This window comes from Myxine glutinosa, chromosome 1, assembly GCF_964187855.1.
Source record: "Myxine glutinosa chromosome 1, kmMyxGlut1.1, whole genome shotgun sequence".
Classification (NCBI taxonomy): Eukaryota; Metazoa; Chordata; class Myxini; order Myxiniformes; family Myxinidae; genus Myxine; species Myxine glutinosa.
This window is the reverse complement of record NC_136261.1, coordinates 94,019,192-94,034,920: the sequence shown is the minus strand read 5'-3', so window position 1 is coordinate 94,034,920 and position 15,729 is coordinate 94,019,192. Positions and strand designations below refer to the sequence as shown.

The window sequence follows — 15,729 nt, the reverse complement described above, 5'->3', positions numbered from 1 at the left end:
GCGGCTTGTGGTCGACGAAGGCCGTGAACGCACGGCCCTCGAGCAGATGGCGGAAGTGCCTGACCGCCAAGTGAAGCCCGAGCAACTCGCGGTCGAAGGTACTGTAACGGCGTTCGGGCGGGCGAAGCTGCCGGCTAAAGAACGCCAGCGGTTGCCAAGCTCCACGCACCCATTGCTCGTGCACCGCGCCCACCGCGTAGTCCGAGGCGTCGGTGGTGAGGGCGATCGGCGCATCGGGCGCAGGGTGCGCGAGCATGGTGGCGTTAGCCAAGGCGAGCTTCGCGCCCGTGAACGCCGCGTCCATCTGCTCGGTCCAGGTGACGTCGCCTTTGCCCGGCTTACCTCGGAGAGCTTCGTGCAGGGGGCGCAGGAGCTGGGCGATACGGGGCAGGAACCGATGGTAAAAGTTCACCATGCCCAGGAACTCCTGCAGCCCCCTGATCGTGCGGGGGCGCAGAAACCCCTTCACCGCCTCCACCTTGGCCATCAGGGGGACGGCTCCGTGCCTGGTGATGCAGTGCCCCAGAAAATCGAGTTCGGCGATGCCAAACCGGCACTTTGCGGGGTTCACAATCAGGCCATGCTGGCCCAGGCGTTCGAAGAGCGTGCGGAGGTGGTGTAGGTGCTCTTCGCGGGACGCGCTGGCGACGAGGATATCGTCCAGGTAGACGTATACAAAATCCAAGTCGCGCAGGACGCTGTCCATCAGCCGCTGGAATGCCTGAGCCGCATTCTTCAGACCGAAGGACATCCTCAGGAATTCGAAGAGTCCGAACGGCGTGATGACCGCCGTCTTCGGGACGTCCTCCGGCCTGACGGGGACCTGATGGTAACCGCGTATGAGGTCCACCTTCGAGAAGAAGGACATGCCCGCCAAACGGGCGGAAAAGTCCTGAATGTGGGGGACGGGGTAGCGGTCGGGGGTGGTGGCATCATTGAGACGGCGAGAGTCCCCGCACGGTCGCCATCCCCCGCCGGGCTTCGGCACGATGTGCAGCGGCGACGCCCAAGCACTCTCGGAGCGTCGAACGATGCCGAGTCGCTCCAGGGTAGCGAACTCCGCTTTTGCTACCGCCAGCTTCGTCGGCTCGAGGCGGCGTGCCCGGGCTTAGACCGGTGGCCCGACGGTGGGGATGTGATGGGCCACCCCATGGTTGACGGCCCCCGCCGAGAAGGTGGGCCGCGTGAGGGCCGGGAAGCCGGCGAGGAGGCGGGTGAATTCGTCCGCTGCCGAAAGCGTACAGATCAACGTGGCCGGAACCGAACCGTTCAGCAAGGCGCTTGGCAAGCCGCTCGGTGAGCCGCTCAGTGGGCTGCTCGACGAGCTGGGCAGCGCACAAGCGAGCGAGCTGAACGTCTCGGCCTGGACAAGACGTCTGTGCTTTACGTCGACCAGGAGCCCATTTGCGCACAGGAAGTTCGCGCCAAGCAATGCCATGGGCACGTCGGCGGTGACGAACGACCATCGGAAAACCTGCCCTCCGAACCGCAGAGAGAGGCAGCGTTTTCCGTACGTACGGATGGGCGTCCCGTTTGCGGCAAGCAGCGCGGGGCCCCCGCCCGTGGCGTGCTTGTCCGACGTACTGGCAGGAACGACACTCACCTGCACTCCTGTGTCGCACAGGTAACGGCACCCGGATAAGGTGTCCATGATGAACAGCAGGCTGTTCGAACGGCCGGTGCTCATTGCCACTATCGAGCGCCGGCCCGGGCGTTTCCCAACCTGTTGAAGGAGCATGGCGGATGACACTGTCGAGCCTCGTGGCCGAACTTGGCGTGGAACCAGCACCAGGTGGCGGAGCTGGAGGAGTGCGGCTGGCTCCGCCAGGCCGGCAGAGTTGGCGGTGTTCCCCGCGGTGGCGGTTTTCGCCGCGGAGGTGGGCGGGGCGTGGCGGCGGCCACGAGGTGCGTATCAGCATGCTGCGTATGCTGTGTAAGCTGATGCTGTGGATCAGCATCATCAGCAGCATCATCAGCAGCATCAGCCTCGAGGTCCGTGACGGCCGCACCGACTCTCGCCCGCGTGTCCAAAGCCGCGAAGTACCTGTCCGCCGCGGCGGCCAATGCTCGGGGTTCCTTTAGCACGGTCCCGGCCGACGCGAGGCGTACCTGTGCTGGAAGTTGGCGACGGAAAAGCGCCCGGAATAGAGAACCAGGGGCTTCGTCACCCAACAGTGACAGCATATGGTCCATTCGGACCGACGGGCGCGTGTCGCCGAGCTCGGGGAGATCCAGGAGGCGGTCGGCCCGTGCGTCCTCTGTGAGGCCGAACGTGGCTAGGAGCAGCCGCTTGAGTGCCTCGTACTTGTGGCCGTCCGGTGGGTGGCGAAGGACGGACACAACTCGAGCGGCCGTGCCGGGCCCGAGGGAGGCGACGACGTGGCAGTAGCACGTGTCGTCGTGGGTGAGGCGCCGAAGCTGAAACTGGGCTTCGGCTTGGACGAACCAAACTTCGGCCTGGGCCTCCCAAAATTCGGGAAGTTTAATCGACATCGCGTTGTTGGCCATGGCAATGGCGTCGTGTTTGGAAGGATCGCTACGGCAGATCCAACGCCGAGGGTCACCAGTAAAGCGCGGTGTTACGCATGCTGTTTGTAAACAAGGAGGAAGCGGACAATGCGGTAATTTGTAAGAGTCTTTATTCAAGAGCTCACTGTAACACTAAACTCTCAGGGCTGCGCGCCCCGTGTATATCGTGAGGCCACGCCTCTCTCCCGGGCGTGGCCCACCCCCACTCGGTGTGCGGGGTGATGTCACCATGTCAGTGCTTTCGTGTCCGCCACATATATATATATATATATATATATATATATATATATATATATACTGTATATATACTGTATATATTATATATACTGTATATATTATATATATATATATTCTGAGGGGTTCACAAAGTAAAACGTCCTCCAACGCAGCTTCCTCGAACGCGGTTTCCAATCTGAGGTCATATGTATATATATATATATATATATATATATATATATATATATATATATATATATATATATATATATATATATATATATGTATATATATATATATATATATATATATATGATATATATATATATATATGTATGTATATATATATATATATATATATATATATATATATATATATATATATATATATATATATATATATATATATATATACATACATACATACATACATACAGTAAAACGTCCTCCAACGCAGCTTCCTCGAACACGGTTTCCAATTGACGCGCTAAATTAAATGCGTCAAAACCTCCCCAACGCAAGGGTGTGTTTCGCATTTACGCGATTGTGGCTGGTGTTTTCCCAAAGATATATATTATTCTTATTCGTTGTTACTGTACTGTACTTTACTTAACCCTTGTACACACAAGGCAAGTGTTCTTAGGCTAAATAAAAGGTTAAAAAGACCCCCGTTGTGTGGACAAGGGTGTGCGGACAAGGGTATGTGGACAAGGGTTTGTGGACAAATGTGTCTGTGTCCTTGTGTGGACAAGGTTAATTAATATTTAATTTATACATTCGATGATACGAGTTGCCACCTGCCGTCATCATCGCAGTTCGATTTTACATTCTGGATGAATTGCGACAAAAACGGCCGTCGTCTCCCCAAAGATTTTATTCTTTTTCCTTATTCCTTTTTACCTTGCTTAATTACAATTTAATTTATATACACACGCGGCACGAGCTGCCACCTGTCACCATCTCCGAACCTGCCACCATCAAGTGAGCTTACGTCAATCATTATGACTCCCAAAAGACCCAATTTGAAACAACCAGACAAGAGGAGGAGGAAAACAATGACCATGGAGGTCAAACTTGATATCCTAAATAACTTATCAGTTTCTGCTTCATCTTTGGCCAGGCATTATGGCGTGACTGAATCAACCATTAGCACGGTATGGAAGGCCGAAGATAAAATCCGTTCCAGCGTTTGTGCAGGAGCCTCCATCGCAACATCATACGTTAGCAGGAGAGACACCCTTGTTGAAAAAATGGAGAAAAGATTGAGTGTCTGGATTGAAGATCAGAACCAGAAAACTGCTCCAGTGGATGGGCCCATTATAAGAAGAAAGGCTCTTCAAGGCAACAACAACTGCCCAATAAATTGCTGTGAGGATAGATCCTTTTGTGGAAAGAAGCCTGAAGTTCAAGTGGGTCATAGAGTCAGCTTTAAATCTATACACAGAACTTCACAGGGAGTTAAAACAGAAGGCAAAGCAAGTGCCTATAACACAATTCTTTAGGCCTACTTCAACAGCTACCAGCAGCACTTCAACCCCTTCCACCAGCAATTCAACACCATCCACCAGCAAATCATCACCCAAACCTCCGACAACCACCTCACAATAAGGTGAGTTATTTTGCAATAATACAGTACTATTATTGGTTCACGAGTTATCAAGTGACCACTATATTCGTCATGTGTGTGTGCCTGTCTGTGTGTCTGTCTGTCCACAGCATAAGTACCTAATGATATCATCTGATCTTGATGAAACCTGGGTGGGGAGGTTGATATCATGATCTAGTTGTGTCCTGCCCAGAGTGGGCGTATTGCGCCCATTGTGGGCGGAGCCACGCCCAAAAAAGATCTTTTTTTTATTTTTAATTTTTTTATACAGAGCCGAGGCTCGTGAACGAGCTAACATTTATCAAACAAACAAATCAAACAAACAAGCAAACAAAGTATATAAAAAGGGGAGCGGTCGACAAGATGGGGAGAGAAGGGGATGAAGGTAATCAAGTTCAAGCTACATCTTCTCTGAGGGGTTTGGTGGAATCTGACAGGGGTTTCGATATTTGGTTCGGCCAATGTCATGTGTCTAGCCCCATGGAACTCGATGTTTCATTTTTATTTTTATTTTTATTTTTTCATTTTATTAATTTATTTATTTATTTATTTATTTTCATTTCATTTTTCACCGAATTTTCGGTATTGTGTAGCTAACTAACCTCATAACTGATTATACATTATTTTCTATCTCATTTCAAGGTCAGTAACCTTCGTTTTGACATTTCCGGACCTGGCCTGTCCGGGCCTGTTTCGGTTACAGTCCGTCCTTTGTCATTGAATACCGCTCGCTCATGAACCATCGTCGTCTCCTGACTTGTGATACTAACACTTATTTTAATGTATATTTAATAATGCTGCACCATTCCATACAAAGAAACATGTAAAAAAGCAAGAAAGGCTGTTTTAGGGTCAGTTTTTTGGGGAACCTGGAAGACATCCCCAATTTCCCCATACGCTTAATGATTCCTCCAACGCGAATTCCTCCAACACAAGGTTATCTCAGAACGTATCCCCTGGGTTGGAGGAAGTTTTACTGTCTATATATATATATATATATATATATATATATATATATACCTGTCATTTGCATATGATTGCATATATACCGGCTGTGTGCTTGATTTTATATACCTGTCAGCAATGGGTGTGGCTGAAACAGCCGAATCCACTAATTAGAAGGGGTGTCCGCATACTTTTGGCCATGTAGTGTATTTCATGTCTGTCTGTCTGTTTGTTTGTCTGTTAACAGGATATCTCAAAAAGTTGTGAACAGATTCGGATGAAACTTGGTGGACTGGATGGGTATGTGGCAAGGAACAACTGCTTCAATTTTGGTAATTATCCGATTTCAGATCCAGATATGAGAATTTTTAAGTGAATCTTCACCTTTGAAAGATGGGACTGAAAACGATACACAGCATGATATTTCAAAAAGTTGTGAACGGATTATGACAACACTAGGTGGATGAGTTGGTTAGATGACGAGAACAATTCGATTCGGTTTTGTTTCAGGTCCGGATCCTGGTCGGGCCTTTCAGCGGGATACAAAGCGTAAACTGTTCAACCTGGTGGAGGTATGCTCTCTACCGATTGCCATTCTAGTGATTACATATTATAAACACGAAAATGCAATCACAGATTGCAGACCCTTGGCAGGACCTGTTTATGTAGTGTATTTTGTGTCGTGTTTATTGAGCTGCTGTTTGTTTGGTTATTGACAACATAGTTTTATGTTCAATCCAATCCAATATGGCTGCCAAACCACGTGACCGATGACATCATCAATTTACTTCTCACATGCAATTTTTGTGTAGATCATGCTCAAGAAATTTCCAACTGATCGGATCATGCATTCTACTTGTCTAATTATGACGTCATAATGAAGGCACTGATATAATTATGAAAATATTGTTAGGTCGAGGACAATGGCAGACCAATGAAAGAAAGGACATTCACGGACAGTGGGAAAGGAAACGTTTAACGATTCGATTTATTTACATGTATTTACAGTGCAACTTATCGATATGAAAGAAAAAGGGACAATGCGCAGAAACTTAGCTTGATCTTTGCCTTATGACGATTACAACAAATAATGGGCGCCCAGCACACATTCACGGGAGAAGGGGAGGGGCAAACGAACTCTGCGATCCTGTCAGCAAAATGGTTACGATGTTAACAGGACCTTGTTGTCTTGATTCACCAACGAGCACCATGCCAGAAATGGCAGTCCCAGCACGAGCAGACAGTCCCAGCATGAACACTGGCAGGCAAGCAGGCACGTGCAGAGAGAGTCCAAGTCATGCACACGTGCAGAGTGCAGAGTGCAGAGTGAGAGAGAAAGAGAGAAAGAAAGAGAGAAAGAGAGAAAGAGAAAGAGAAAAAGAAATGTTTTCAAGGACACAGGAAGAAACATATGTGCAAGCAATCAGTTCCAAAGAAAAAGTAAAATCAATCAGGGATTATAAAGTAATTATCACTTTTGAATCATCGACTGAACACAAAACATTGCCAATACACCACTTTCTCTCAAAAAGTTGGACGTTTCCATAACTGAAGAAGAAATCAAATTCTAGCTTGAGTCGTGTTGAGACAAACCCTTTAAAAATAGAAATAGCATCAGAGCCATAGCCATTATCTATTTTAATTTTCCGAGATTTATATATTGCATATTTTGCAACAGCAACCAAAAAATTGAGAAGAACACCCACGTCTCTACATGTGGGCCTGAAAGACACACCAAATATAAACATATGCATATTGACAGGAAAGGACAGTTGGTGAAAAAGATATTCAAGGAAGAAGAAAAGCGATGTCCATCTACGACACTGTACATAAGCATGAAACAAATCCTCCTTCTGATCACAGAAAGGACAAGTTTCCGGCAGCGAGCTGTTAATACGGTGAACAAAAATATTGGAGGGGAGCGCCCAGTGTGCTAACCTCCATTGTATGTCCGCTAACACACCATGTATTGGTAAGGTGCACATGTGAGGCCAAAGGGGAGTAGAGGGAGACCCCGACCCTAACTGCTCTGACCACAAAGCTACTCGTGTTCTCCCAGAGAGGGGTACATTCTTATTTTGTCGAGAGAGATCACGGATTCCAATCTTAGTGACAAGATGAAAAGGAGGGGTATGTTCAATCTCCGGCTGAAGAGAAGAAGAAAGGAGCACTTTGATTTCAGGAAAACCTAACCGAAAATCCTCAATGTTACCAACACCTTCCCAGCCGATGTTTAGCTGTTTAAATTTTCTAATGACTATATGTACAACTTGGTCTACAAGTCGGACAGATCGAGATCCAACAGAGGTTGCCACCAACACAGCAGGTTTCCACTTAACTCCAGATGAATCTCAGATCACATACTTTGTTAATCCCTCCTTGGATAATTTTTTAAATCAGGGCATGGCTATGAGGGATACCAGGAAAAAGTTATTGAAGAAAAGGGGTTCTTGAAGGAACATTCGACAATTATAGCCCTCAAGCAAGCTGTGGACGTCAAACCTTTTCCAAGTATCCAATAAACTCTGATAGAATCTCGGAAGAGGGGCAAAATTTATATGCTTGAGGTCTATCAAAAGAAGCTGCCGGTCATATCTCAGTTTACCAGCCTGTTGTAACAGAAAAAACGCAAAAGGCCACCAGGGCAGCTGTTCAGCGGACAGTAGTCTCTGCAGAGACTGCAGCCGAAAGGCCACAACCCGACCAGAGATATCAACAATGCCCTGGCCACCTTCCTTCCGGGGGTAGTACAATATCTCAGGCCTCAGCCAATGGTAGCCACTCCAAAAGAAGTTTATCAGCATTCGCTGAGTAGCCATAATTAGTTGGTTTGATGGCTGTAAAGCAATAATTCTGTGCCATAATTTTGTTGCAACCAGATTGTTTATGACAAGAGTACGACCTCTGTAGGAGATGGACCTCAGCAGTCCTTCCCATGCTTTCAATCTGTGCATAATTTGTTCCAGCACTCCTTCCCAATTTTACATTCCTGTTTCACGATTGCCAATATGCACTCCAAGATATTTAACCCCACCCGTTCTCCAGACCAGGTTGTGTGGGAGTGAAGGTGGTGATACACAAGAGAGATTGCCTTTGCCACACCATAATGCTGTACTTTTATTCCAATTGATCCCACCAGAAGAGGCTGCAGAGAAATCTCGCATACAACGTTGTAAAGCAGAGACATCATTGGAGCTTCTAATCAAAACACAGACATCATCAGCATAAGCCGTCTGCACAAATTCTGCTCCTTCTATACTTCTCATTCCCTGAGGTATTCGTTGTCTAATAGACAGAAGGAGTGGTTCAAGGGCGACTATATATAAAAACCCAGAGAGGTGGCAACCTTGGCGAATACCCCGTTGGAAAGGAAAGGGAGAACATAACATATTGTTGATCTTTATCATACATTGAGTATTAGTATACAGGAGTTTCACATAAGAGATGAATGTTTCACCAAACCCCATTCCTTTCAGGACAGAAAAAAGGTACTTGTGGTCAACACGATCGAAGGCCTTAGTTTGATCAAGAAACAGCAATCCAAAATCGTCACGCAGGAAATTATCGCATGAAATAACATCTCTTACCAAAAAAATATTATCATCAATAGATTTTCCAGGCACACAATAGGTCTGGTCCGGGTGTACAACTGAACTAATCACAGTCTTCATACGATTAGCAAGTACTTTAGAGAGAATTTTGTAATCAACACACAATAAGGAGACAGGTCGCCAGTTATCAACCTGTTGAAGATTCCCAGCTTTTGGTAGCAAACAAACGACTGCTCATCTACAAGACATTGGAAGTTCTCAGACACGTATGCTTTCATCGAATACATCGAGTATGTCGGGTCCCACAAGGGCCCAGAAGGTCTTGTAGAATTCTGCGGGCAGGCCATCTATTCCAGAAGCTTTCCCGTCTTCCAGGCTCCGCACAGCTGCTTCGAGTTCATCAGCCAAAATTGGGGAATCAAGCATGCATCGCTCGTCCTCCTCGACACTCGGAAGCCCAGCAATTAACTCTCATATCACCTCATTGTCCACATTCTGAGGAGAATACAAGTTAGAATAGAAACCTTTCAGAGTACCCCTGATCGCCTGCTGGGAGGTCACCAGGGACCCATTGGGAGTGAGTAAAGTATGAATTTGTTGTGACCTTTTGAGGGAAGACTCTAACTTAAAGAACTCTTTGTTTGGCATGTCCACAGTTAAATGGCTCATTTGTATTCGGACCAAGGCACCCATCGCCCGTTGCCGTACTGCTTCCTCCAGCACTGCTTTCTTTGCCCATATTAGTTGGTCACGTGCACCTCTCCCAACCTCGTCAACATTCTGTTCTGAGGATACAATTTCAGATTTTAACGGATCAATTGATATTGATTGGATTTTAGTGGTGTACACACTATACTGTTGACAGAAATTCTTAATTTGGGATTTTGCAATGTCCCACCACAGCCGGAGACTATCATACTCAGGTTTGGTAGAGCGAATTTTCTCCCACACGACGTGAAAGGCCTCATTACATTCCTTGTCATGCAAGAGATGAGTATTCAAAGACCAGTAAGCACTACCACCCGGTGGAAATGGTAATTTAAAGGACACTGAGATTAAACTGTGGTCTGTGAATCCAGTTGGTAAAATTTTGGAGGCAGACACCACATTCAACATTGGCTTGTTCACATAAAATCTGTCCAGCCTTGCCATTGACATAATACCATCATTGCATCTACACCACGTATAACAGCGTGAGTGTTGTGATCTCCACACATCCTTAAACCGAAAGATGTTGATGGTGTCCTCTAGAGCTTTGGTAGAGGCAACATGAGGATCATGACCATTCCTATCAATCGATGGACAAATTGTGCAATTAAAGTCTCCCGCGATACAAGTAAAAGCTGTTGCGTCCAGAGTTTTTACAAAATCCCGTAGAGTGGAAAAGAAGCTTTTCCTCTCCATTGGGTCACACGGTGCATAAACATTTACTACTATAATCTCTTGGGTATTGTAAAGAAATTCTACGGAGATCAAATGCCCTTTATAGATTTCTTTAAATGAAACCTGTTGAGCACAAATCTTATGACTTAGGCAAATGGCAACACCGGCTCGAGGTGTAGGGAACCCACTTAGCCACCATTGCCCCTTAAAAAGTTTCCCCCAATCGGCTACTTGAGCACGAGTAGCATGGGTCTCTTGCAAGAGAATAATGTCAGCCTTTTCTTTTCCAACCGCTTGAATGGTTTGCACCCTCCATAAGGGGGCACGACCCCCATTTATATTTAAGGATACAACATTTAGTTCCATAGTTGATTCTTCTGGGGGGTAAAGTCCTCTTCCTCATTAAATTCCTTATTTGCCTTCGTGACGGCTTTCCTCAGCCGCTGAAACTTAGGCTCGGAGATTTCCACATGATCGCTCCATTGCAGCAAAGGTTTTGCGGCTGCAAGGAAGGTCTGAATATTAGGAAAATTATCCTTAATTCGTACATGCCTTTGTCTGAAAGTTTCCTTGAAAAATCTAACAATATTTTCTTTGGAGATCTCCAAAGGCTGTTCTTCCTCCTGAGGGGGGAAAACCCTGTCAACCATTGCCACTGGCTCCTCATGGCCGATCAGTGTCTCAGTAGTTAGAATTCCCTCAGTGACGCTAAGAATGAGTTCCTCCTGAACCTGCACAGAAACACCTGTTCCATCCCCATCTACCTTGGATTCCTCATCTTCTTTATCCTCATGCCTCTTTGCAATGGGGAGGGAAGAGTCGTTATTAGCGGTAATGGGTATTTTTGCATTCCCCATTAGAATTGATATGGTCATCAGTAGGTTGTTCGGTTTCGCAGGTTGATTTACGACCTTCAGAAAAAAATTCCCCTTCATCCTGAGCAGGTGGTATCATGTCAGCTGTAGTTTCACCACCTTGCTGATCTTCATGTGAAGGACTGTCTGAATCGTTTAAACTGCTTTCTGTCTGCACCACCAACACTTTAACACCTTTGTCCTCATTCCTCGTACCTAAAAGTGACCGTTTCAAATTTTTCCGAGACGCCGCATCTACAATCTGCTGCTCCTCACAAATCATTCCCTCTACAGGTAGAGGCTTCTCGCTTACATTTGCTGACTCATCGGTTGCACGATGGCCAGCTGTACTGGATGACTCATCGCTTACACGAAGCACATCCGTATGGGTCTCATCAGCACCACTCTTAGCCGTACCTTTATGGTCCTACGTAGATTCCTGCACTGAAGGCGAATGATCTATAGAATCCTCCGTAATGATCACGGGGGGAGCTGGTCCGGCTGCTGTGGCATACGTTTTCTCCCCATCAGGACAATACTGCCTGGGGTGTCCATGTGCACCACACCCGTAACAAATCAACCTCTCCGTTGCCACGAAAATCCTGTGCTCACGTTTTGACGACTTAAACATGAGACATTCAATTGCGTCAAACCACCCTTCAAAACAACATAACAAAACCGTCTAAACGTTTCGATATGCTTCAGCTTCCCGTCTGTGGTGCGTATGGAGGCTTTGATAATTATCGACACCACAGTACTGTACTGACCGAGCTTTTGAAGAATTTCTTCATTGGACAGCGTCGGTAGAATGTTTGGTAATATTACCTTCGAGGCCGGAGTGTTCTATGGCGAAACCGGAACAAACTGGTCATTACCCAAGGTGAGTCCGTTCTGTACGATGACGATGCGCGCGAAACGGACACGTGAAACGAAAACAACCACCTTGTGGTGCATTCGGGACGCTGCCCGGATGTTCTCACAACCGATCAATTCTCCGATTGCGAGGAGCATCTCCTCCAGCGAGACATCTTCCGGTGGGACAAAACACATGCCGTGTTCATCTGTTACCACCTCATCGGCATCACGACCGGCATTATTTCGACTATTCTTGCTAGCCATTTGAAGTAACTAAACGAAAAATAACCAATAAATGGTACTAAGGTTTATAAAGCCTAAATAAATGAAAAAACAAACAATAACTGGGAAATAAATAAATAAATAAATCCCGTTAACCACCTAAAGTGGTTAACTTTAACCGTGCTGTCTCTCCCTCTCTCGCTCAGTATACAAGACGATAGAAAGGGACACCGACACTCGGACAGCAGAAAGAACCAAACAAGAGACACAGCACGTACCGCCAGTGACAGCAACAGACATGGCGCTCGCACATGCGTGCTAAGCGAGCGGCAGCTGTGCAAAGTGGGGGAGAGAGAGAGACAGAGAGACAGGCCAAAAAGCCATGTGCACAGACAGCGAAAAACACGTGCTGAGCGAACAAAGTCCAAGGCCTTTCTGTCCAACCCCTCCTGAGGGTGGGGGCTGTTCGAGAGTGTTTTCCGGGCTGCCGATTGGTGGAGTTTGTCAACCCGCCCCCACAAGCCCTCTCCAAGGGACTTTTACCTGTTGCATAACCCAATGGTCTTTGGTGCATTTGAAAAGTTCCCTGTCCACAAAATGTTGTTGCTGACATCCACCCTTGAGGTCTTCTGTCCTTCAAGACTTTGAATCAATATCTGTGGATGCAATCTTTGTGCATCTGCCTGGCTTCCCTTTATGAGTGGAGGGCCTGTCTTTCCCTCCCCAAAACATGACGACATACTAACCCATATAAAGGGAAGGGCCTAAGATGATGTTCTGCTATGAAATAACTATTCTAAGGGCCATGTATGGTGGTTGCCATTCCTTGGTAGCGGTTTCCCAAAACCGCAACAATATGTTGTTCCCCATGAGGGGTACTTGACAATTAGTAATGTTTACATTTTTTCATGGAGCAGTTTTGGAGATATAGACATGCAAAGTTTTTCGGTATTTCCAAGATGGCGCCCGTACCATCTATGGTGAAAATTTTGTGTCAATTGGACCAACGGTTGCATAGAAAAGCATACTCACGTTCTGTGTGGATGAACAAACAGACAGACAAGCAAACAGACCCAAATGCAATAGCCTCTCCTCTGGCGAGGGTAACTAGAACGGTACTCGGTAGAGTATACACCACCATATACACCACCTTTATACACTGTAATAAGATGACATTGAGTCACACTTTAGGAGATGGAGGCTTTATTGATCACCATAGAACGCAGCGTCAATTGGCATCATACATAGCCATATTGGTGGCCTCTTCTTCACCCCAATATGTACCGTCTCACATACCACACCCACTTCTCAGGGGCTATGCTTGACAGCTCCTATTACATACTGGAGGTTCTTGGAAGTATTAAGAAGATGATTTGTGTTCTACAGTGTTTAAGTATATAATTCAATTTAAGTAAAGGTTTAAAGGCATATAAATAAATTAATTCTGGGTTTTACCACCATTTTATCCAGTGTCTATTACATCACCTTTTCGAACATGTTACATTTGGTATTCGAGCCTGTTGTTTGTGTCCTTTATAACATCCTTAAAAACAGTCATTTCCTGTTTTGAATGATTTTCAATTTTGTTTAACTGCCAGACAGACAGAGTAAAAACATTATCTCACCCCTCTCTGTTCCCGGTGTGTACCCCGGTTTAGAATAGGTACACTGTATCCCTGCACATCGTAAGAGGCGACCAAGGGTTGGCGTCAGGAAGGGCATCCGGCCATAAAAACATTACCTCAAACAGGGAACCATGATTGTCATGGGGCCCGCAAGGCTAACCCCCGCTCTGGCGGGGAAAATGGCCTTAAAACGATCATTCATTCATTCATTCACCCCTCTCTGTGCATGTGCAATCGGGACAAATTCAGAGACTAAGTACTGTTAAATGGTAAACTTGTCTTCATGTTCATGTTCTGATTCGTGTTCAAAATATAACATTGAATGAAAAACGTTTTTATAACAGTGCTTTTGATACAGTCTGGTATCCTGCCTTAATCTCCAAACTGTCTGCCTTTGGCATTTAAGGCCAACTCCACACGTGGCTTACTGACTTCCTCTACCCTCGTAGCCAACTTGTGTCACTCAATCGAATCCTTTCAACTCCTCTTCCCATCAAGGCAGTGTTCTGGGCCCAGTCCTTCTCCTTATCTTCATCAATGATCATTCTGACTCTTGGAAAATACTCTTTATCTCTTTGCTGATGACTCCACCCTTTTCCGTGACATCCCTAATCCTTCAGACAGTCAGGCTGCGGCCTCGTCCCTCTTTTCAGACCTTGGAAAAAAAATTCACAAAGTAGTCAAACACTTGAAATATGTCTTTCAATCCTGACAAATCTCACACTCTCACAATCTCTCTCCAAAAGGAATGTTTGGCAAACCCTCCTATATACTTTCCTCACAATCCTCTTGAGGAAGTTCAGTCATTCATACTTCTGGGTCTCACTATCAACCATGATCTTTCTTGGGCAAACCACATTTCAAAATTGACCTCCTAAGCCAGCCGCTGACAGCATACGCCATACTGTGTTGTACGAAGTCCTTCCTTGGCACACTTGAACTCCTATCCATCTGCAAGGCCTTCATCTGCAGCTTGATGGAGTACTGCTCTCCGCTCTGGGTTGGCTCCCCTGCTTCACATTTTGCTCAGGTTGATAGCATGGAAACCAAGGCCTTCAGGATTATTGGAATCTCTTGTGCTGAAGCTGAGTCTATGAGCCTATCACTTTACCATCACAGACAGGTCGGTGGTCTCTCTGTCTTATACCGCCTCCTCTTTGGTCTTGCACCCTCTGCCCTTTCTGTGCTCCCACACACTCACCCGTCAGGTTTCTACAGGGCACACACAGACCACCATCAACCCCCTTCTGCTGAAACTACCTAAATCTAGGATCACTGCTCACCTCCACTCATTTGTTGCTCTTTTCCCGCCTGTGGTCTGTGTAATCAATCTCCACACCCTCTTCAATCTCATTCTTCCCTCCAGGTCTTCAAGACAGCTGTTCACCACCATCTCAGATCGTCCCAAATCCAAAACCATAATTTTTTTCTTCCCTCTGTAACCCCCACCCAAGTCTCTCCTGTTTTCAATTGTCCAGTTTTCCCTCCTTGGAGTTTCCCTCTGTGTCGATCTTGTCCACCCCATGCATGCGTGGTTTGCGTCCTGTTTTTAGTTCACCTGGAACGAAGTTCAGGGGAGCTTATGCGATGGCGCGTCGTCAGTCCGTCAGTCTATAAACACTTGAAACTTCTTCTCCAAAACCGCTGATTTTGCACAAATTATAGTTGTTGTGTTGTGACTAAGGTTTGTTCACGGCATTTAAAAAATCGGGGTCTAAGGGGGTCTACCCAGGGTCAAAGTGGATCCAGGTTTGACCCCCCCCAAAATAGGAATTTGCTTTTTTCTCTGAAACTACACACAATATTTCGATGAAACTTTACCACAACCTTCATCACCCGTGATGTACCAACTTTTGCTCAAGGCATTAAAAAAATCTGCCCCTTTGGGGATCTATGGGGGGTGGCCCCCCCAAAATAGGTATTTGCTTTCTTCTCAGAAACTA

The 15,729-nt window shown here is 46.3% G+C and overlaps 1 protein-coding gene across 2 annotated transcripts in view; it reads left to right on the top strand.

Moving 5' to 3' along the window:
- Positions 1 to 15,729, top strand: part of LOC137426438 (circadian locomoter output cycles protein kaput-like) — a 225,003-nt gene that overhangs the window by 62,323 nt on the left and 146,951 nt on the right. Inside the window, exons 2-3 of one of the 2 annotated variants that reach the window (XM_068114981.2) lie at positions 5,544 to 5,628; positions 5,807 to 5,868. The exons of the other annotated variant lie outside the window; for it this stretch is intronic. Of the exons in view, the coding sequence (XP_067971082.1) occupies positions 5,593 to 5,628; positions 5,807 to 5,868 (98 nt within the window). The 5' untranslated portion in view covers positions 5,544 to 5,592. The remainder of the gene's footprint in view (positions 1 to 5,543; positions 5,629 to 5,806; positions 5,869 to 15,729) is intronic. 2 annotated transcript variants of the gene reach the window in all.